Below are 22,843 nucleotides of genomic sequence, written 5' to 3' on the forward strand. Positions count from 1 at the left end.
TCTTTTGGTAACGAGTATTGCGTTCCTTCTAAGCCATGTGTGTTTACGCGCGTTAACGCTTTCATTGACTGGATTGCCCTTACTATGAAAGGTAAGACGTTCTGTAACGTTTATGTGCCTCAGAAGTCACTGCTCAAACTTATTTCTTTTTTGATTAAATAACTGGAGCGGATTTCAATTGAGTATCATCAAACCAAAACCAAAGTCATCACTCTAACTAATGGCAAAGGACACAGACAATCCAATGAACCAATCAAAACTAGAGGCAAATCTGACGCAAAGCGCAGGAAAACGTGTGCGAGGCAGTCCCGATTGGTTTTGGTTTTACTTCTATTGGACGAAAAAGTGCTCCAGTTTTTAGGTCAATCGTATATTCAGGTAGCTATTCAATGCTTTTCGACACTCAAGTGAAACCGAGCTAATTGAGTTGTTAATTGTACGCTTGATTAATTTCACCAAAACTTGTTAAATTAGATATTTACAGAATGGGAAGTGTTGAATCTTGTCGAGGAGGTATACAGACAACCCTAAGGCTTATTAAATGAGGCGTTCAAATTAACAATAAGACTAACTACGAGACCGGTTTCCCACTAATATATAGATTTAGGCCAGCCTAAAAGCGTAGCCCCTGGGCCGGGTTGCGCAGAGCCAAACTAAGCTAACCCAGGAAAAGGTAGAATTTTGAGGTTTTCTGTATATTGTTTGGCCTTCTGTTTTGAGTTTTAATAATCACCATATAAACAAAACAAAGCAGCAAAAAACAATTGTATAGCAGAAAAAGTTATAATTTCGTTAACTTTTAATATTGGGTTTAGCGTTAACCGGCTTCCGAACAATCCTGCACTGTTTTCAACAAGTTAAGCTAACACGAGCCTGCGATCCAATCGAAAACTAGCACTTGGTTAGCGGTCAACTTTAAAAAAACCTGACCTCAATAACCTATAAACTTGAGCCTCCGATATGGTCACGTGATACTGGTCAGCGGATACCTTGTTTTGACAGGTGTCAATTGATAATAACATGGATGTCCAATATCAAAGAAGTACACAGTAAACCAAGGCTGCACATCTCTGTCAACCTATTATTTGGAGTATGGCCGCCATGTTGCGCGACTCCGTCGTCGTCATCGTCATCGTCGTCGTCGCCGTCGTGCGTACGCGCCAACGAGCAATACCGCTTGCCGTGATTACCATGAGAAAATCAACTCATGGGTTTCCTTTTCTTTCTTATATGAGTATGGGGCTCCGCTACTATTGCTCGTAATGTGTAGAAAAGAAACGTTTTTTGTTTGCGTGACATTAGGCGGCAATAGCAGATTTGCACGTTGTCGTCATTTGACTACAACTACCAGAATTCCTTTAGTTTTTTATTCATTATTTAACTTTTGAATTCCCAGTTGGGATTAAATAACAATTGCCCTATATATCATAAGAAACAGAAAAAGTGAAGGATTCTGGTAGTTGTAATCAAATAACGCCATCATGCAGATCGCCTATTCACAGGGTTTAAAACATGTCGCGTTGTCCAATGATGCTGAAGAAAAATCACGTGTACAACTGTTTTCTATCAGCAGATAGAAAACTGTAGTAGAGCCATTCAAATTCACGGCTTCACAATATACTACAGTAAATATTTACCAATAAATGTTATGCCAGTTGCCTTTTCCAACGTAACAAATAAGCAAAGATTTTGCTAGCAAATTTAAAGCCTAAAACCCTTCCACAATGTGCTACTGTTAAACAATTTATGTTCTGTTACTTTAAGGTGCACTTACTAGTCCAGAAAAAGTTGCATGGCCAACTGTAGGAGATTCTCCCAGACGAATTCCAGCAGCACCGTTCCGTGGACTAACCGCAAGAACAGTAATTGTGGAACCTGCACGTTCTGATCATCAGAAACAGTACCAGAAATAGTTCCAGGGTCAGTACCAGTGCTAAAATCGAGTTATAGTGGAAGTGTAAAATTAACGAGGGAACCTCGCACAGTTGGCTAAAAAAAAGGGGGTAAAAAGGAAACCATTCTGTGGGAGCAGTAGGTGAAAGACAAGAAACTGGCCTTAAAAGAGGATAAGAGAGGGTTTCTTCCTAATCCAAGGGATGTTGCTCGCTAGCTAGATTGCCGGTAAGGTTGAGAAGTAAGTGACACATCAATAAGAGATAAGATCTACGAAAATTCTATAAATGTCAGATTTTAAACTTTAATCACTTTTCAATACAGTTAGATTCAATATCAGTCATACTGCACTCAGCTACTCAGAGGCAAATACTATCTGTAAGAAATTATGGTTCTTTTCAAATGAACTGACAGCACTTAAAAGTCCTATGGAAATCATGCTAAAATGGATGAAAAAGCAAGTCTTCTCCATAATGTAATAAACTGATAAATGAAATACACTGGCTGCTGCTATTCGCTTCTCATATGGCAGTATTATTTTTCAATATCAGTTTAAGATTTACCTCATGAATACAACGACATTAACTCGCCGTAGAGAGCTCACTAAGAAAAGTTCCCTAAACGATTCTACACAGCATCGCGATTGCCTTAGATATTGTAAGTCAAAGGGTGAGTAAAATTTATCTTGCAATATCTGGTGACCTTTGTTTGTTGTTTAAAAAGGCTTTAAAATCTAAGCAGTAGTTGAGAGGTATTCAATTGCACTGTAACAACGATGACAAAAAAATAAACTCATCGGGCTGAATTACGCACATTTTCTGTTTGTTAAGGGGTAGTTTGAGCTTAAAGGAGCTACGTTACAGTTCGCGCATCTTGAAAAGTTTAGTCTGAATTTTTCAAGTTCGTCGTTTGCAATCCGTGTTAATCTCTTTGTTACTTTATGGTTTAAATTCAATTCAATTTAAAGGTAATTTTGCAAATGGCCAAAATTACGGAAAATTCCGTGACCGAGGTCCTTTAACGTGGCTTAAGACTTTTGAAAAACGTTCCAAGATGTTTTTCGTTTCTCAGTTACTGCTTGCTTAAGTCTTTAGCCATCATGTTCAATATTTGAACAATACAAACGTTAATAAAGACCCAAAATGAACAACCGAATTCTTAGGGGAATAGTAGGCACTAGTTCTTTCATTTGTCTCAAAATCTACCCTATGATCCTATCTCAAAATTTCAGGAATGAAAAATGGGTCCCATCAAACAATTGTGCAGAATGAAATAAAAATATTCAAGAGCGCTTTTTCGCTAAATAAGCAAGTAAAATATTTCCTATTTCAAAAGAGTCCAAAATCTGCCCTACAGATTCTTTTAAAATTTTGGCAATGGACTCGACTCCCTAATATCAGTGTCTCAATTAAGAAGGTTTCATCATGGTTTAAACGGTAGGCTCTCGAGAAGACAGGTTTTTGTAAACTCTGTTGGGAATTAAGAGCCATTGCCTGTAAATATGGAGAATCCGACGACAGGTCGGAAATTTCGGATTTTCTTTTATTGCGTCAAAAAGACCCTTTTGGTGAACTATTTTCAGAAATGTACTTTCAAAGTTCCAGCGAGTTCACATTTTTGTGAAATCTAGCAAAGTTCGAAATACCGCACAATCAATCAAACTGGCCGATTAAATTCATGCAAAATTGCCCATTTTCAACAGGCCAGTACAAGTAGTAACGTGATTTCGTTTCCTCCTGGAATTACTTGCGTCATTTTTTGCCACTAATACTGTCATCAGGTAGACAATCGTAAAGCGTGCTACTTACGCTCGATAAAACTGTAGTAAGCCACCTCAAGCTCAAAACGTTGCTTTTCCTTCATGTACCATCAATTCATTTAGATGCTTGTTCTGTAGACCTGATGTAAGTCTTATTGCCTATCTAATTGAGAGTGTATTACCATTGCAAAAAAGAGAAAACAATTAGATCTTCATCACGTCTGAATCAGCAAGGATTGTGATGGGATCATTTACGAAGTTAAGCCTGACTGCTACTAGTAACACTTCCTAACTCGATTCCACCCTCTGAATTACGGTTTCCCGCGTTGTCGTCGTTATCCGTCGTGTTGCTTAAGGCTTCTGCTTTCGTTTCCACTTCTGGATTTTCGTCTAGATCCTCATCGACGTCTTGCGTAACAAGAGATGTCAGTGTCTGAAAATATTCTGCCACTGTTAATGCCAGATGTTTAGCCGCACTCTTGTTCTCACACATAAAAGCATGCGTCAGATAAACATCTCCATCTTCTCCTTCACAATGATGATAATTAAACACCAGTATCTTCCTTCGTTTGGCGTCAACACCGCAGTACACAATCCTGCTGAACTTATAAACGGTTTTTGTTCCTTGGTCCTCTATATTTACTTTACTCAGCTCAAACGAATCGTCTTTAACTTGTAGAGACTGTTTCGGCAACAACTTTTGTTTCAGTTTTATTCGGCAGTTCTCGTAAATTTCCTCCACAGAGCCGCATATTCCCTCTCCAACAGGACACAATATTTGTACGCTTCCAAGGTAGATAACTGAAAAACTGGTTTCCCCTTTGTGCTTACCTCCTCGAGAAAATCGAATATTCCTTAAAGACCGCAATGCCGCCGAGAACGCCATTCCACCAGGCATTCCTGGACGCTCAGTAACAACAATGGCAAGCTTCTAGTTTTAAATTAAACTTGAATAGCGCTTTAAAAAGTAAATCGGTTGCATATCGTAAAAATATCACGTAAAAGTCAATTAAAATGCAAAGGCACAAGAAGGCAAAGGACGTGTCAAAGAAAATATTTGTTTTTCTGCCAATTACACAAATGGCATGTACGCCGTCATCAGATAAAACCAGCTTGAGTGTTATTGGTTGTTGCTTAATAAGCAAACGTTCAAAATCAACAATGGTTCACTTCTATTTTCATAGCCATTGGGTAATTGCATTACTCCGTATCGACCGTGGAATGTTGCTTTTTAAAGGCAGATCTACTGTTTACATAGATTGGCAGATAGGGAAGTCAGCTCTGTCTTTACATATTAATCGATTTGCTTTGATTTCCTGACAAAAAAAGTACAGTGGAACCTCGCCTTACCGTCGGCTTGTTAATGCAGTCACCTCTGCACTTCTTCCGGCTCCGGCGAAACGCCTATACGTTTCTTATAAGAAAACCCCGTCAATGCGGCCACCCCGTAATAAGGCCAACCGGTACATTCTAAAATCTCAACCTGTATAATCTTATGTAATTTTATCCCGTTTATACGGCCACTCGAACCAGTTATGTTCATTTTTGCATTGTTAATGTTGTATGAACTGATTGAATTTTCAATTTTTTTTTACATATATTATATCGCATTCCAGATGCTTATTAAAGAACAGCCTTTTAGAAGTGTAATTGTGGTATATCTGCTAAAGACATCACTCAAATTTGACCCTACCCCTTTAACACGGCCTCTCCGTTAATATGGCCAAATTTTCATGACCCGTTGGTTACCGTATCTACGGGGTTCCCGGACTATACGTAATCTGATTTTGATGATGGGCCTCTGGATTTTAATGTTCCGAATAACGCAGCCAGAGAGATATTGCAGTAGCGATTCTTTTAAATGTCGTGAACGTCCTAAATCAAACTTATATTTGTTCAACATATTCATTCTGTCTTATTTCAGATAGTTTGTATAACATGTAAATGAGGAACATCAACTTTTATAATAGGCACATTGCATTTCGCAGTCCACGATAACCATCCAACGGTATTGAAACAACACCGAAGAACATCGTTAATTGTTTCTCTTTTTGATCATCTGTGCAACTGAATTGAGTAAAAAAAATGCCCTGGTGATATAAAATACGTGCAGTCAAACTTTACTAACGGTAAATAGAAAGAAGCAAACATGTCGCATGTCAGTGGCACCTGACAAATTATGGAGTTCCATCCCCGCCAAAATTCAAAGTTGATCACAACATTCAACTTGACAGTCTAGCAATTAACTTGGCAAACATCAACATCGTATTTCACTCTTCAACTTTGTACTTTGTATCACAATCATTGAAAGTTTAAGAGCCATTGCCTGTATGTATGGAGAATCCGACGACAGGTCGGAAAATTCGGATTTTCTTTTATTGCGCCAAAAATACCCTTTTGGTGAACTATTTTCAAAAATATACTTTCAAAGTTCCAGCGAGTTCACCTTTTTGTGAAATCTAGCAAAGTTCGAAATACCGCACAATCAACTAAAATGGCCGATGGAATTTATGAAAAATTGCACATTTTCAACAGGCCAGTACAGAAAGAAGGGACCTTGCCTGGATTTCATATTCACACAGTTTGTAATTTACACTTTGATGAGACTTCTGAGCTAAAAGTCATCTTAAACTAAATACGTTTTGTCTATTCCATGGCCGTTTGAAAAATACAACTATCGCAATTTAATTTACATGTAAAATTTTAACTGATTTTAGAGGGTCATAACTCTTCTAGTATACGAATCTCTCAACAAATGAAAGGTTCTAAAGAAAGAGCTATGCTATGGGTATACCATATTTAAATGGCTAGTTTGGCCCGTGAAAATTAAGCGCGCTAGACGAAAAACTATAAAGGGTATTTTGACCAATTGCGCCATTTTTGGACGAGGGAGCGAGAACTTCGATTTCGCAGTCATCCATAATAAACATAATTCGACATGTTTCTTAACATAAATTATTCGTAGACATCGTGTATTGTACACTTAAGCAGTACTTTAAATAATACCTCAGAATAAGCCTTGGTATAGATGGCACAAATCTCTAGAAATCAGCCGCCCAAGCAGACGATTTTGGCAAAATGTCGGCGTTCAAGGTGGAACGGTAGTCCTGCATTCAAATGGAGAAAAGGCATCGCTACTTCTTCCTTGGTTATCTCTTGTCGTTAGTTCTCTCTTTTTACGTTAAAAAAGGAGAACCAATCCCGACTGCAACGATTAATAGAGCTGTTTGCTCTATTAATCGTCTGTCTGCCCATTCTTTTTAGCCCTTATGGTTATTTTGAGCAGGCAGTACTCTATACTAATTTAATGTTTATTGTAATTATTGTATAAATTGTGAGTACAAATAAATGGTTGTTGTTGTTAACGAAACGCACGTGTACATATAACGCTTGTGTACACAGCATTATTGTCATTATTCCCTATTGTCCTCTATGTCACGGTGTCACGCCATGTAATTCACCACGACAACATATATCGAAGCCGCTGGCAGACCAGTCACAGTTTTTTAAAAACCGCTGCATTTGAAGTTTTTCCTCTACATTGTTTTAGAAAAAGATACATAGGGAAAATGACCAAAAAAAAGTAGCGAACGTGTCTTGGTTTTAGCTGTCAAATTTACGGCGATTTTGGATTGTGAAACTATGGCCCGTCACAAGAGTCAAGTCGTCTTCTCACGCAGATTTCTACGAGAATTTGCCCTCTAACCAAGGCCATTTCTGAGGTATGATTTAAATTATTGTTTACATGTGTGATACACAATGTCAAAGAATAATTTGTGTGATGAAACTTGTCGAATTATGTTCATAAAGATGACTGCAAAATCGAAGTTAAATTTTTAGCTCGGTCTTCTAAGAGTGGCGCAATTACTCAAAATACCTTTTATAGCTTTACGTCTAGCGCGCTTAACTTTCACGGGCCAAACTAGCCATTTAAATATGGTATACCCATAGCATAGCTCTTTCTTTAGGACCTTTTATTTGTCAAGAGATTTGTATACTAGAAAAGTTATGACCCTCTAAAATCAGTTAAAATTTTACATGTAAATTAAATTGCGATAGTTGTATTTTTCAAACGGCCGAGAAGTAGACAAAACTTATATAGTTTAAGATGACTTTTAGCTCAGAAGTCTCATCAAAGTGTAAATTACAAACTGTGTGAATATGAAATCCAGGCAAGGTCCCTTCTTTCTGTACTGGCCTGTTGAAAATGTGCAATTTTTCATAAATTCCATCGGCCATTTTAGTTGATTGTGCGGCATTTCGAACTTTGCTAGATTTCACAAAAAGGTGAACTCGCTGGAACTTTGAAAGTATATTTTTGAAAATAGCTCACCAAAAGGGTATTTTTGACGCAATAAAAGAAAATCTGAATTTTCCGACCTGTCTTCGGATTCTCCATATTTACAGGCAATGGCTCTTAAACATCAACTTTCAAAGTGACAGTTCAACGTTCAACTTTATCCATCAACATTCATGTTAACATGTCAACAATGATCTTGACACATGGGCTGTCAGCGAAAGATGAAGTTTGAATCTCCAAGTCGAATGCTGGGTCACCAAAGGCGCACCAATCCCGCCAAAATTCAACTTGAGAATTCGACTTTCAAGTTGATAATTCAACATGAATTGTTACGTGTCAATATCCATGTTTAGCAATGAACATTCTATGATTGCTATTGCTGATGACGTAAACATGTTCACCATGACGTAATATTCAATTTCTCAAAGTTGGTCTCAACCTCGTTCCCAGGGTCCTCTCTCTTCCTCTCTCGAGAAAGTACCCTGGTTGCGGCTGGTCACGTGTCTACGTATGCCAATCAAAGCCGCACAAAGGGTGGGTCCTCAACTTAAATTTAGTCAACACTGTCTAGGGAGGTGAATGTTGCGCTGCTATACAGACGTTATTTATTTTGAAAGTGAAGCAAGTTGTTTGTCAGAGATCCTGCCTGACCAGTGCTTCGTCGCTGTGATCTGAACTTCTATGAGTGTGAGATGCTAATTGAGAGGGAACTTTGCTTATTTTTCAGTGCTTTTTAAAAAACCGTCAACAACCTGCTTCGGATTAGTTTAATCAGTTTTTCACAGCAAAAGAATTAAGTAACCGTCAAATTATCGACGGGATGCATTCAGCTAAATGAGAAGCTAGTTTCCTGGCCGAAAATTGGACTTACCGCTAAAGCAGTTTTAAAACGAAAGCCGTTGGATTTTGCAAACGCGCGACCGATGTCGCTGTTGTCAAGTTCTTCATAAAATTTCTCACAGCAAGAGAACCGAATGACCGTCAAACTGTCGATTGGATGAATTCAATCAAATTCAAAGCTAGTCTCTTGGCCATACACTGGACGTATCAAACTCTAAACGAAGGCATCAATGTCTCCGTTGTGATTTTGCCGATCGAAAAATATAAGCTGCTTAATCAAGTCAGTAGTATTCAGCACTCAGTCGTTGCTGATGTCAAGTTCTTCGTAATTTGTTTTCGCCGCAAGAGAATGGAATGACCGTCAAACTGTCAATGGGCGTAATTCAATGAAATTCAAAACTACATTTGTAGGCAAACAAACGACGTATTTAACTCTAAACGAATGAGTAAATACCTACGTTGTGATTTTGCCGAATGAAAAATGAAATTAAATTCACCGCGCGGTTCTTTTATTGTTGTGGTCGTCATCTCCAAGTTCTTTGCCAATTATTTTCACCACCACAAATTCCAAAGACCGTCCAACTATCGATGGGAAAATTTAGCCAAATGCGGGGCTAACCTTTAAGCCGAACTTTGATGCATTGAACTCCAATAGCCCATTTGCAGCTGGGGTCACGTGACCAAATTTTTCCTAGAAAATTTATATATTATGGGCTATAACTTAAAGAATGCCAGAAATGGAAAGAGCGCATCGAAAATACCCAAATGGCCAAATTTGAGGCCCCTGGAATTAAAGAGTAAGTTTATACGACAGTTTGAATTTTCGGAAAATTTAGAGGATTTGAATGTAAAATGTTTTCCATACAACTTTTCCATACAAATCTTCTTATTCTTTTAAAAATTTGGACCGTCATAAAATCTCCTTCTTTAATGATGGGGGCCTCAAACTTGGCCATTTTGATATTTTCGACACGCTTTTTCCATTTCTGGCATTCGTTAAGTCATAGTCCATAATTTTATGAAAAATAGGTCACGTGATGGCTTAGCTGCAAAGGGCCTAATATCGAATGTGTCAATGCCTTCGCTGTGAGTTCGGCCGAGGTTACAAATTCCACTCCCTACTGGGCTCAGTAGGTGAGCTCAGTGGAGACAAATTTTAACTGTCCTGCCCCTCCCTCCAATCATTTTTTCTGGAATCCGCAAAAATCTAGCAGACATGTGACCAGCCGCAACCATGGTACTTTCTCGAGGGAGGAAGAGAGAGGACCCTGGGAACGAGGTTGAAACCAACTTTGCGAAATTGAACATTACGTCATGGTGAACATATTTACGTCATCAGCAATAGCAATGTTCATTGCTAAACACGGATATTGACACGTAACAATTCATGTTGAATTATCAACTTGAAAGTCGAAATCTCAAGTTGAATTTTGGCGGGATTGGTGCGCCTTTGGTGATTCAACATTCGACTTGGAGCTTCAAACTTCATCTTTCGTTAACAGCCCATGTGTCAAAATCATTGTTGACATGTTAACATGAATGTTGATGGATAAAGTTGAACGTTGAACTGTCACTTTGAAAGTTGATGTTTAAAGTTTCAATGATTGTGATACAAAGTACAAAGTTGAAGAGTGAAATACGATGTTGAAGTTTGCCAAGTTAATTGCTGGACTGTCAAGTTGAATGTTGTGATCAACTTTGATTTTTGGCGGGGATGGAACTCCATAACAAATCGCATGTCGCTCTTAACATATCAGTCACATATTGCACAAATACGAAGGAGCGTCAAACGAAGATCAACGATTATTGACGTAAAGACGTATAAAGAAAGTCAAAACAAAATTTATGCTTACGTGTGGCTTATAATCTGGGGATATTATAATTGTGCAATATGTAACACTCTCCGAGGTATTATCGGAGATATTTCACTCTGAGATTGGTTTTGAGATTGTAAATAGACGATATTACCAGGAGCCATAACTGGGGATGGAGACCGTAAGCGCGCGCTATTTCTAGTATTGGGGCTGTTCCCATGATATGGGACAATTTTTCTATTTTTAGAACAAATTACGCCATCATGTGCGGTACACGCGCGTACACGCTGCGAGGATTTTTGCGGATGTAACGCGGGGAAATGGCGTCCAAAATTCCCGAAATGTTTTGATACTTTTGGCCCACAACTCAATACGTTTATGTCTGTTGGAATTTTCACTTCAGTATTTTCGTCGTAAGCTGCTCCAGATTGAGTGAAGTAAGACGGTGTCGAATTAGTATTGTCCCGCTTTATATCACTGACCAAGTTATGTTCCGCTGCTTCTTTTACAAGAGCTCCACATTACTCCACTCTACTAAAGTTTCACACATGTTGAATATTAACAGCTTTTCCATAACACAACAAAAAGCTAGTTGGATATAGTTGGATATAGCAGCGTTTTAGGACTTCAAAGTTTCTCTCCTCTTGCCACACGCTTACGAGGATTTCGCCAGTTGATCGCGACCGAAAAGTAAAATAAAATAATAACAAGTTTGAGTTTCGCCTGAATTGTAAGCAAAGCTTGATGTTTTATCAAGGCCCAATAAGTGACAATAAGTTTATTTCTGTAGATGCTGCTCAGTTTTGTTTGTGTAAAAATCCAACAAATTGCCTGTTGTCGATGAATAAGAGCGCCCGCCGATGATTGTTTTGTACAGTCAGTTAAACATGACAAATTGGACCCCCCCACTTTCGTGTAAAAACTTACATCGAATTCAGATAATATCTCTAGTTTTTAAATATGTTTAAGGTTGATAAATGTTTGAGAACATATTAAAAGCCTGGCTGAAAATATGTGAATACAGCAGAAATAATCGGCAAAGTTACGATGACGATTTCTTTAATCAACTCGAACAACGATTTTGGTTTAGTTATCAAAACTCCTTGTCTATCTTATTTTCGCAGTGTAAAATTTCACTGTGTTAAAGAAACACACGTGATGTTAGTAGCCTTTTGGCGTTGGTAAAAATTGTTGCAGCATCTCAGCACAATGGACAACGAAAGAAATCTTTGTCAAGATTTGCTGACAATTGAAAACACCGCCTCGGACTTGAAAGTGCACGCGCTGCACTATGCAAATGAGCTACTCAAAAACTTTTGCAAACTCGCCAAACAAACAGAAACAATAAGAAACTATCAAAAACAAACTTGATATCAGTGAAATCATCGATATCTTCACTAGCGAGGATATGGAAAATACGCCACGCAAGTCCCGAATGTGGTTTTGTATGAATTTTACGAGTGGTGTATTTTCCAGTAAAAACGCTCGTATCTATGTAATAAAATACCGTTTATCATTGTTAGGCTGTAAATGACGAAGAGTGTTAGCAAATGAGGATCTCTCCGATCGATATTATTGCCATATGGATTCAACAGCCCAAAATGGTCGAAATGAAATGATATCATTTATGAGGTTTACTGCATGGCTATTGACATAAAGAAGACTCCAGAAAATGATGACGGAGAAATAGAGAGCGAGGAAAAATGAACTATTGGTAAAGTGCAAAGAATAGTTCCTGTCACAGTCTAAGGCGCACGTAGATTACGTCACAGAGACAACTATGTACATCTCATTTTGACCCTTGATTTTCCACCTAAGATTGGGGTGTAAGTTCCAATCCCTTCCCTCTGGGGGAAAGAGACTAAAGGAAGAGTTAGGCTGTACAAGCTGCAACCATTAGTTAAGAAGGTAATACTAGATAAATAAGTCAAATGAAAACAATTGCAAATTTGTAAATTTATTATATACTGCTACGTTTAAGCAATACTCGATACTGATATCAGAACTTTCCTTAGTTAACACTAGAAAAATTATAAAACAAACAACGGTGATAAACATTTTAAAAACATGCATTTTATGAACTGGATGTTTCGTATGCTAGTCAACATACATTTTCAAAAGTATAACCGTTGAAATTTTTGGAAAGCTATTTGTACTGTATCAATGGGGGTCTGGAATCTAGACAGAAAACAATAATATTAAAAGTTGTATTGCCGGCTTTTCGTTTTATTCTATTCTATAAATATCTACTCAAATAGAATAAGATAAGATAATTAACAATTATTTACCGAAGTGGAGGTAAATATCCATCACTTTCACTGACACTGAGGTGAATAACTGTTTTAGTATATACCACACAAGCTGAATAATTAGCCGACCAAAACGTTATTTTTTGTGTGACAAGCGGTCGGAAATTTTACAACTCTCGCGCCGGCTGCTCGGAGGTGAATAGTACTTGCTAATCACCTCCGAGTTAACAAATCAGAGCGCGCGAAAAGCACTATTCACTTCTGTGGTATATACTAATGAGGTATATTTTAAACTTGATACAATTGATTTAGGCAGCAGTTTTATTTTTCGTCAAGACTTATCAATATTCTACTGATAACGAAACTAAGAACTCGTATAAATATGGAATTATTAAAACGGATATAAATAAACTAAGCATCTATACAATTTTTATGAACGCTCATTTTGACTTGATAAAAACGTTAGCTAAACGTGTGAAGTTAATCTATTATTAACTATTTTGTTACTAAGTATTTATCTAATTGATATAAATAAGACACTAAATAAAACTCAAAAACTTGAAGACGAGCTTATTTCAGAGAAATAGCCACATTAATAACGAGAGAATTCTAAAACAGTCTCTCCGGCAGAAATAACCACATTATATTCCGAAATTTAGGAACCTTTGAGCGAAATGGTGTCATGTAACGAGATTGATGTAATAGCAGTTAGCCTTAGTTAGCTACTTAAAGGCCAAAAGACAAAAGCAATCAAACCTATTTCCAAAAACTTTCCCAGAAATTTCTTCAATTTATTTTACACCTTGTTCAAACCGAGATCTAAGTGCTGCAAAACCTGATAAAAAGCTCACGATTTATTGACTCTTGTTTCGAGGGTTCTAACAAAATAAGAACTTCCCTCAGATTATTACTTGGTCTTATTAAAGGCATATGTTTGAACGGACTGTTTGATACTTCTAATATCAATCACAATACCTGTTACAACGCAAATAGCGGTGATGAAAAGTACAATCCAAAAGCTTATTTTAAGATACTTCATCAACAAAGGACGATCTTTTGCATTTCCTCGTCCGTTTGTGTAACCCTGCACTAGCCTAATCCCCTTTTTCTCACATGCTTTTTCAACGTATTCAGCGATTTCTGGTCTTCCAACAAAGTAACAACTAGACTTCTTGTTTGCGCATTTCAAGGCTTTCTCGAAATCTATTCGACCATTGATGAGCTGGATGTGAGTTTCTGTTGGATCATCTTCGCCCTCTTCTGACTCTGGATTGGTAACATAGAAACGGAACTTTACGGATGCAGCACTCTTCTCTTTGATCCTTTTGAGGAGTTCGTCGATAGGTTTCCGCCAAAAATTGTAAAAAGCCTTACATCGGACCGAGTAGAAAATGTCGATTGTTATTTTTCTGCCTCCGTGCTGAGATGGTTGTGAATTGTAGGCCAGAAAGCTTAGGACATCCAGGACATACCCACAGCCAGATCCTGTCGCGAAGAGAACGTAGTGCGAAGGCGACTGTTCGTTTGGCACGTCTGCCAGCTGGCTGTACAAGTTCCAAACAGATGAACGATAGGGTCCCCACACGTGGAACTTTGAAGTATCCTCACTGTTAGCGAGCCAGTTTGTCCATGGGAGGCACAGTTGTTTTTCGTCTTCCATTATGGATATCACAATACCAATGTCCCACGTTGAATCTTGCGACAAATTAGCAAATGTGGTGAAGGGATGAGATCGCTGGGGCAGTATTCCTGTGTTTCCTTTCATTTCTTGTAGTAGATAATAGACATCGCCAACAGCATGCTTTGCGCCGTTGTTGAGTTTCATGTACACGACGACGTATTCGTTGTTTCCAAGCAGTTCTTTCTTTACAATACGACCCCGATGATGCCGATAGATCCAAATGGAGAGAGCTCTGTCAATACACCAGATGATCAGCATGGGCAGATTGGTGACGTGTGCCAGGCCGTGGGTGATCTTTCGAATGTTGTCAACTGCGTACCAGATTCCGGCAAATACGTGTAGGGCCATTGCCAAAGAGTAACTTCTTTGGTTTGCGTAATGTGATCTGCTTAGTGGAAAGAAAAAGCAGAATATCACGATCATGAGGACGAACCGATAGATCTCGTCCGAGGTCAGATGAACGCCGTTGTGGTCGTTAAAGGTCCAGCCTTGAACAGCTGCAGGATCCCAGAACTTTGACCAGTTCAGGTGGTCTGGGTACTTGCTGAAGTTGAAGGTACTCGGTGAATAATACTTCAGTTCGGTTCCATCTATGAGTGGTGGAACGAAGATCACTAGAACATGGGCAAGGGACGGAATGGCAATCAGGAAGATCCCAGCAAGTGTATGAATTCTAGAATGAACTTCACGGATTCCGTTCATCGTGATCCACTTCGGACCGATCTCGCTGATGAAGTTTGAAAAGCACCACAACATCGTGTAGAACATTAGGTTCTGAGAGGTAATGATCAAGCGCGCTGTGACTGCCCACACGACATTGGTGATCGTCTCACCTATGCTAGTTCCCCACATACGCTTAGGAAGCTTTCCACTTCGTCCAAGCACCACGTCACCTTTAAGGACGAAGTGATCAACAATGCACAGTGTCGTCACGACCAGAAAGACGAACCAAACCAAGGCTTCGTATGAAATAGTGAAAGGCCTTCTGCTTAGACCGCTGCTTCTGCTTGGTTTCTGGGACGACTGGATTTGATCTTCAGGAATTTCAATGAGGTATCCCTGTGTGTGAGGTGATCTGGCTTTCTTCGGGCGATCTTCCAGTTTCTTAAAAAAAATATACGAAAATTATTCTACATTTCGATATCTTTATCTAATTTTGTAGTTGGAATTTTTGTGTATTACCTCAAATCTAGCACTCCACGTATATTGATTCCCAAACATGTCATGAAATAACTAGCTTTTTTTTCATGTTTTGGGAACAAAAACATAATAACCAGTATGAAATAAACTAGATGCGTTCGTCAAAAAGGCAATAACATTTCGCAGGGACAAACTTTTTTTAAAAAACTGTGCGATTCATTAACCATAGATGGCAATTTGACATCGTCGCAGTAATTGACCGACGCCTTTTCAACGTAAAAAATGAGCGTCTAATAAAGAAAAATTCACGTTTTTGAGCACAAGATCATATTGTTGTTTGCGAAATGACTTCCCAGCTCTGGGCCGATTACTATCTAATGCGGGGTAAAACTCCTTCGTAACCCTAGTCCTTTGGGACAAAAGGTCCCGAAACAATCTAAATAGACCAGTACATAATCGCTCTCTATTGACGCCAAGCTCTTATTTCGTATCTTATCTTACAAGTGCCAGTTCACTAGCAGTAAATAATAGAATATTTTTTTGCCACAGGAAAGAAGAAAAAACAAAAGCAAAAACAAATAAATGTCAGTTTACCTGCAAATCTTTTAGGAAATCTTGGTATTTGAAGCCCATTTCGTCTGTGTACAGGTCCATGATAATCTACAGGTATATAGTGACTGGTGTTAGGAACATAAAACACGGATGAACTTGAACGACTTTGGTGCGAAATGAATATTTTTAGCATTCATCATGCCATACTTTCCATCACATTTTAGCATTTCTTGAAAAAAATTACCTGCTCTTAAGAATTATCTCTAAATTTTCAATTTTGTTTGGAAAACAGGAAAATGAAATCACAGTTCACTTATGGTAATATAACTGAGTACAAAATTAAGTCCGCGTACCCCAGTTACTGTAAATGGTGACACCTTATTGTAACAATCAAGTAGCTTACCTTTAAATCCTCTTTTTCTGTGACTACACTAAGAAGCTGAAAGAATTCTTCTGCTTGCGTGTCAAACTCTTGGTCATTAAATCCATTGCTGCGGATTGGATAATAACAATTACCGTGGTTATCTTCCTGAGTATGAAATAACTTGGAACATTGCTTAGATAATGTAACGCATTATCAACAATAAGCATATGAGACCAAAATTTAACTAGCATATCAACATTTAAGCTTGATGATTTTATCAAGTACCTGTTAAATTCCCTGGAGGGAGCTCTGGATAGTAGATTCGAAATATCCATTTTGCCCTTCATCATCTCGGCAACTCTCTTAAGTACCACCTCCTTTGGTGAGTCCACGGTGTTATCTTGGGGCTTAGCAGTGATTCCTGTCGAAACGATAGAGGATATAGGAAATTGTATGACCTGTTCATGCAATCAAATCCAATTGTCAATAGGAATTCTAAGAGAATAAGTATAACAGTTTTCAACAGATGATTGACATCATCATCATGGACAGAACATGCAAATTGTTAATTTTACATTTGCTCAAGTTACACCAGGCCTTGAAACGGTGGTGATGTGACGCTAAGGTGAATTTTTTTCGTGGAACTCTCTTTCCTTGCTTTTGCTATGTGTAATTATAATTATTTCCTTGTGAATTGGTTTTCAGCGCAAAGCCGCCCAAGTTAACGTCTTCTTTCAAGCTTTTGGAGGTCTTTCTACGGGTTCCCCTTGTTTTCCGTCCTCCACAAAACCAAAACTCCGAATTCTAATGTGATCTCGTTGCTGGGACAGTTTTAAGAGTTCATCGAGGATCTCCCGAATTTTGTGGGCAAACAAAAGTATATTTACTTTTAAATTTACAGGGAGATTTATACCACCATCTGGTTGCTAAACTTTTCAAGAGTTATACCAAGTCTGGTCAGATATTATTATTTAAGACACCCTATGCATAAAACCTTACCAGTTTCAGCATCATGAAGAAACTTTGGCCAATTGCAACAATCAGCGCTTCCTTGAACAAGGTAGTGGCTCTGAATTTCTTCTACCTGTTCATCTGTTAGAAGATCTGGAAATGCCTCCTTAAAGGCTTTTTGAAAGTCACTGGCATTAACAGATCCTTTCCTTAGTGGATCGTATTCATGGAAGTAGTCCTCTAGCTTCAATTGAAAAAAAAGGAATAGGTTATTTTAAATCATGCCTCTTTGTTCTGTTAAAATAGGTGGGCTGCAACTTGTAACAACAACAACGACCTCAACAACGGTGGAAACACAAAATTTCCTGGCCAAAGTTTAAAATTTGCATTTGAAAACCAATAATCCTTGTAAACCCTTTACAAGATTTTTGAAAAAAATGAACACCCAGTTAGAACCTTTGTCCACGAAGAGCATGTTTTATCCCTTGCCAAAGAAGATAACGCTTCATAGAATCACACAATCCCGTTTGCTGTAACTGCTAAGACTTTCAGAGTGACTGATGGTTTATGTAACTTTCAATTTTGTCATTAATAGTATTCTAGTCCCTTGTGTATGTGCCTTTTTATTACATTGTTACTTTGCTTCCGGTTACTTGTAGTTGTTTCTATTGTTTAGCTGTACCTTTGTTATAAATTATCATTCCTTTTTTCTTTGTTTCCTTATTAATATAAACTCTTGTTCCAGCCTCGATTAGTTCTGGAAATAGTTGCGGGGGGCAAGTAATTCTAGTAACTGTATGTAAGAAAATAAAATAAAATTAAAGTTAAAGTTAATCGTACCATAATCCCCCTTTCTCGAACAAATGTTCTGACTTTATTCATCAGCTCATCAAATGGAAGAAACACGGATCTCCTGGGTGACGTTTCCTCTGATGACGAACCTCTGCAAAAAATGATTTTGTTATTTCAGAATCGATAATGTGATACATGTAATACAAATATACTAACACGTGTATCAGTAATGTCCATTGCTCAAAGAGCTCTCTGTTTGGTGATTCGTCTTATAAGATTACCCCTGAAACAGAGTTGCATCCTAAATAATAGTTTGAGGGCGCGTTCCACCACAGCACTGATGTTCCATTTGATAAGGTTGAGGCCCATTGCAGACAGTATAATTGTTGACCTAACAGAATTAGCAGTTAACGCTGAGTGCTTTCATGAATTGTTTGTTTTTGTTGCTCAAAATTCTCCATCCATTATGAGTGATGATTTTGTAAGAGAGTAGACGATTGAATATTGTAACGTATAAAGACTTACAACTCCACAATAGTTTCATTTAGAAACGGAGAGATTAAATGAACAAAAATTTTTGAAATTGTCTTCTCCAGGACCACTCTTGACAAACCAAAATCTTTATTTCAAGATAACTAAAATTCTGTAGAATGTTCTTATGCAAATTAAAAAAACTAACAAGGAAGTACTGAGAGCGATGTAAAGTGAAAATGCAAAATTGTGAATGTTTTACTTACCCTTCAATTGATGACATGTCTGTGAGATCGATTCCTGTTAAAAAATAACAAGTGAGGTGTTACTGAATTATGGTAGATGATAAGTTAAGTGATTGATAATTTACTTATATCTGCGTGAACAAACCTCAGAAGGTGTTCAAAACGAAAATTGCCGACCAATCCCTGAGTCATAGAAGCAAATACGTACCACTTTCCGATGACATGATTGGTGGTCGTTCTCAACTTGAATTTGCGCTCACAAGAACCTGTGTACGATAAAAGGGCTGTGAACCACTTTACTCGGAAAATAAACTACCAAAGGTTAACAACATGGAAGCCACAAACGCATAATAGTAATAAATGGTATGCTTTCTAAATTAAAGAGAGATTACCATCATACAAAAATAAAACTTACAAGCAGTGCGTTTCAGATCTTTCCAATACTTGAAGGGGTAGAACCCAACGAAAACAAATTTTTAACCAACAGATTTACATTTAAGTAGCGCACAGCAGGGCATCTCCTACTGCTTCCCAACCTCACAATAACGTCAACAACAATACATTCAAAGATAAACCACAGAGACAGACAAGACAATAATTTAAAAAATTAATCGAATACCGTGGAATAATGTGGAACCCAGAAAAAACGCTTATCCAAGCAACGATACTACTTGCTTCAAAAACTGCAAAACCCACGAGAAAATTAAACTACATACAAAGAGAAAATTTACAAGCAGTGCAATTTCCGATCTACCCAGTACTTATGGGGGTAGAAACCAACGAAATCAAAAATTGCAAGACCATACGATAGTTTAGTCTAGTGCGTTTCTGATCTATGCAATACATTAAGTGCTACAAGCCAAAGAGAGCAAATTTCTAACAAAAAATATTTACTTTCACCTAATACACAGCAGGGAATATCTGACAGCACAATGACACGAAAAAGAAAACTTACAAAGATAGAACTTACAAGCAATGTGTTTCTTATCTATCCAATACTTAATGTAGTAGAACCCAACTCAAACACATTTCTGACCGTCGAACAGACTTACTTTCAGCTAACACACCCTAGCGAATCTCTGATTGCTTCCTAACCTCACAATAACATGAAAACCAATACATTCAAAGATGATCAACAGAGACAGCTATTGCAGTAATACTCAATTTTCAACTAAATCTCATAACTTCAGTAAATTTCGCTCAACAATACATTAAAAGATAAACCACAGAGACAGATATTGCAGTAATTCAAAATTTCTAACAAAGTCTCACAAACTTCAGTGAATTCCGATACTTCAATCACTTGCAGTGCAAAACTGAAACGGCTTGCATTATTGCACGTTGTGAAATCTCTTGTAAGGCTTAATGACACCAAACGGATGCTAAGGCTATACAACCCAGTGAAAATACCTTTCTCAAGAAACATATAAAACTTACATGCAGCGAGTTTCACATCTGTCCAATACTAATCAAACCCAGTAGAGTGGTAAAGCTGCCTTGGCAAATTTTGGATTGGAAACAGTTTGATTCTTAGCAGGAGACCTCAGGCTGAAAAAATTTCACGAGTTTCAACACTTTACGTTGCGAGTGTATCGTTAGTGATGCCGTGATTTTTAACGGTCATTTAATGATTACTCCATGGCCACGAAAACATCATTTTTACCACGATTTGTATGAACAACAAAGGCTTTGTCTAGCAAGGCAGCAGGGTTCAGTGGAAAACTTCTGAGATGTGTTCAGCTTTTAGGAAAAGGAGGTTCCATTTAATTCTAAGGGATTCAATGTTGCTTTGCAAGAGATTATGCGAAACTGATGTAGCTTTGTGTGTTGACTTCCCCGAAGAATGATAGTGTCCACGTGATCAAGATTGACGCAGCACCGGAAATTTTACCACACTGATGATTCCCATAGTTAGATAACAGAACCGAACGGAGACAAAGAGGAGTTAACGGAACAGGTTAAGCCTAGTTCACACACAACGACACAACAACATGACTACGTAAAAAAGGACGACGTTGTGCCGTTTGTTTGTAGTGCGAACTCCTGTGATAATGGCAACATAACAGCATGAACATAACGACATTAGGAAAAAAAAATACTCTTTTCTCTAGGCTTTTTTGAAGATATTCACATTGCTGACATAAGTGACTATGTCGTTTGTGTCGTTATGTCACTGGTGTGAACTAGGCCTTTATAGCGTGCACTCGATGCATAGCGTGGAGTGACTTTGCCCACGTGTTACATGTGCAGTAAGGCTCAGCAGAAAAAACGGGCACCAGTTGTCTTAACTTTTCATTCAGATGTTGATAAAGTGATCGTCGCTGTTCACAATATGGACACAAAACATGCATCGGGTAGCTACAATGGAGGTCCAATGCAAACTTGTAGTTAACTGTGAACACATCCTTCATGGCAATCCTGACCTTTAAATTTTGTGTAAACATTTCCACTTAGGAACAATTTTGGTATGAGGCTTATAACAATAAAGTGATGCCACACAATATGATACTACTTAGAAACCTCTTTATGTGATGGTTATGCAATAAGGCTGTGTTACTTTACTCAAATATCAAGTTATCAGTGAAATATATTCTTGATGTAGCGATAAGCATAGTATAACAAGTTTATTTCCTGTTAAACAAAGAGAAAAGCAATGCCACAATTAGTTGTTGTTTCAGCAATAAAAAAAAAAATAGCAAAGAATCTTAAACAAAAGTGAAGTAACTTCTCGCTGTGGAATGACTGATTCTCATTATGTTAGAAACTAAATTGCTCAATGTACCGAAGGCAAGCATTCTGAAGTGGCTACACACATCCAAATGCTGCTGGCTCTCCGAATCCAAGCAGTTTGTTTCCACTGCTCTTTCATCATTGCGGTTTCCGAATTGATAAAAATTATGGAAATTTGCAGCTTGTAGTGAGTGTTGTCATTTAGCTATTTTTATATCTTAAAATCTTATTGGTCCAGACTGAAAAGAAAACAAAATAACGCATCAATTTGGTCCATTGTCCTCATGAAGTCTTTTTCATCATTGCGGTTTCCAAATAGATGAGAATTCAGGAAATACACAGCGTGTAGTGTAGCTATTTTTATACCACAAAATCTATTGGTCGGGAATGAAAAGAAGACAAAATAACGCATCAGTTAGGTCGTTTGTGGCCCAGTGAAGTCTGTGTTATTCAAGAGGCAAAGAAGGAAGAACCGCTATAAGCATGAAATATGACGCTAAATGGGGCGGCCTTCTGTTGAATAACAACTTGTTACTTTTACCGAACATTCACGAAGATGCTGGATATCTTGAAAAAGACTGCACAAGTTCTTATGGATGACTGGTTATGACGCGGACAGCCGCCATAAAAACAGGTAATTCGTAGCATACTTGTGTGTTGCGTTGGACTGAACAAAGAGCAAGAAAGAAAAATATTATATAGAGTATGTACTGTTATGCAATTTTGGGCCACCTAACTACAGGTAGGCGGTAGCTTATACAACTGATCATCTAGAGACCTATTGGTCTTTATCATTTAAAGCTTCCAGTTATACAATTCTATTTATATCTTGATAAAGAACTGGCTGACATTAGATGATTGACACACCTTGTCTGTACAGCTTCATGTGACAGTTTTATTCTTCGGTATTTAGCCAATGAGGCAGATCAGACGTACTTCGCGGAAGTAGTTTCCAAATACATGGAAATTATGGAATTTTTCAGCCTGTAATGAATCTTGTTATATAGCTATTTTTATATCACAAAATATTTTTGGTCCAGTCTGTAAAGAAGATAAAATAAC

General features: G+C 37.9%; 3 protein-coding genes across 3 annotated transcripts in view; 1 reads left to right on the plus strand and 2 right to left on the minus strand.

Moving 5' to 3' along the window:
* The window catches only part of LOC145486792 (chymotrypsin-like protease CTRL-1), a 5,175-nt gene extending 4,980 nt beyond the window's left edge, over positions 1–195 (plus strand). Inside the window, exon 4 of the mRNA XM_081465507.1 lies at positions 1–195. This exon is cut by the window's left edge and continues 221 nt beyond it. Coding sequence (XP_081321633.1) covers positions 1–162 — 162 coding nt within the window. The 3' untranslated portion in view covers positions 163–195.
* A 1,266-nt stretch (positions 196–1,461) lies between these two features.
* On the minus strand, positions 1,462–5,582 carry LOC145487700 (uncharacterized). Its single transcript, XM_081466521.1, has one exon. It carries the CDS (start codon positions 4,548–4,550, stop codon positions 3,912–3,914), a length of 639 nt encoding a protein of 212 aa, XP_081322647.1. The 5' UTR covers positions 4,551–5,582; the 3' UTR covers positions 1,462–3,911.
* An 8,180-nt stretch (positions 5,583–13,762) lies between these two features.
* LOC145487045 (uncharacterized) lies at positions 13,763–19,338 on the minus strand. The gene is made up of 8 exons (XM_081465752.1): positions 19,260–19,338; positions 19,073–19,106; positions 18,384–18,486; positions 17,592–17,787; positions 16,878–17,013; positions 16,632–16,719; positions 16,271–16,336; positions 13,763–15,640 (listed from the first exon to the last, which is right to left on the minus strand). The coding sequence occupies exons 1-8, from the start codon at positions 19,273–19,275 to the stop codon at positions 13,763–13,765; spliced, it is 2,517 nt and encodes an 838-aa protein (XP_081321878.1). The 5' UTR covers positions 19,276–19,338.
* Between the last annotated feature and the right edge of the window lie 3,505 nt (positions 19,339–22,843).

Source organism: Orbicella franksi, chromosome 5 (assembly GCF_964199315.1).
Source record: "Orbicella franksi chromosome 5, jaOrbFran1.1, whole genome shotgun sequence".
Classification (NCBI taxonomy): domain Eukaryota; kingdom Metazoa; phylum Cnidaria; class Anthozoa; order Scleractinia; family Merulinidae; genus Orbicella; species Orbicella franksi.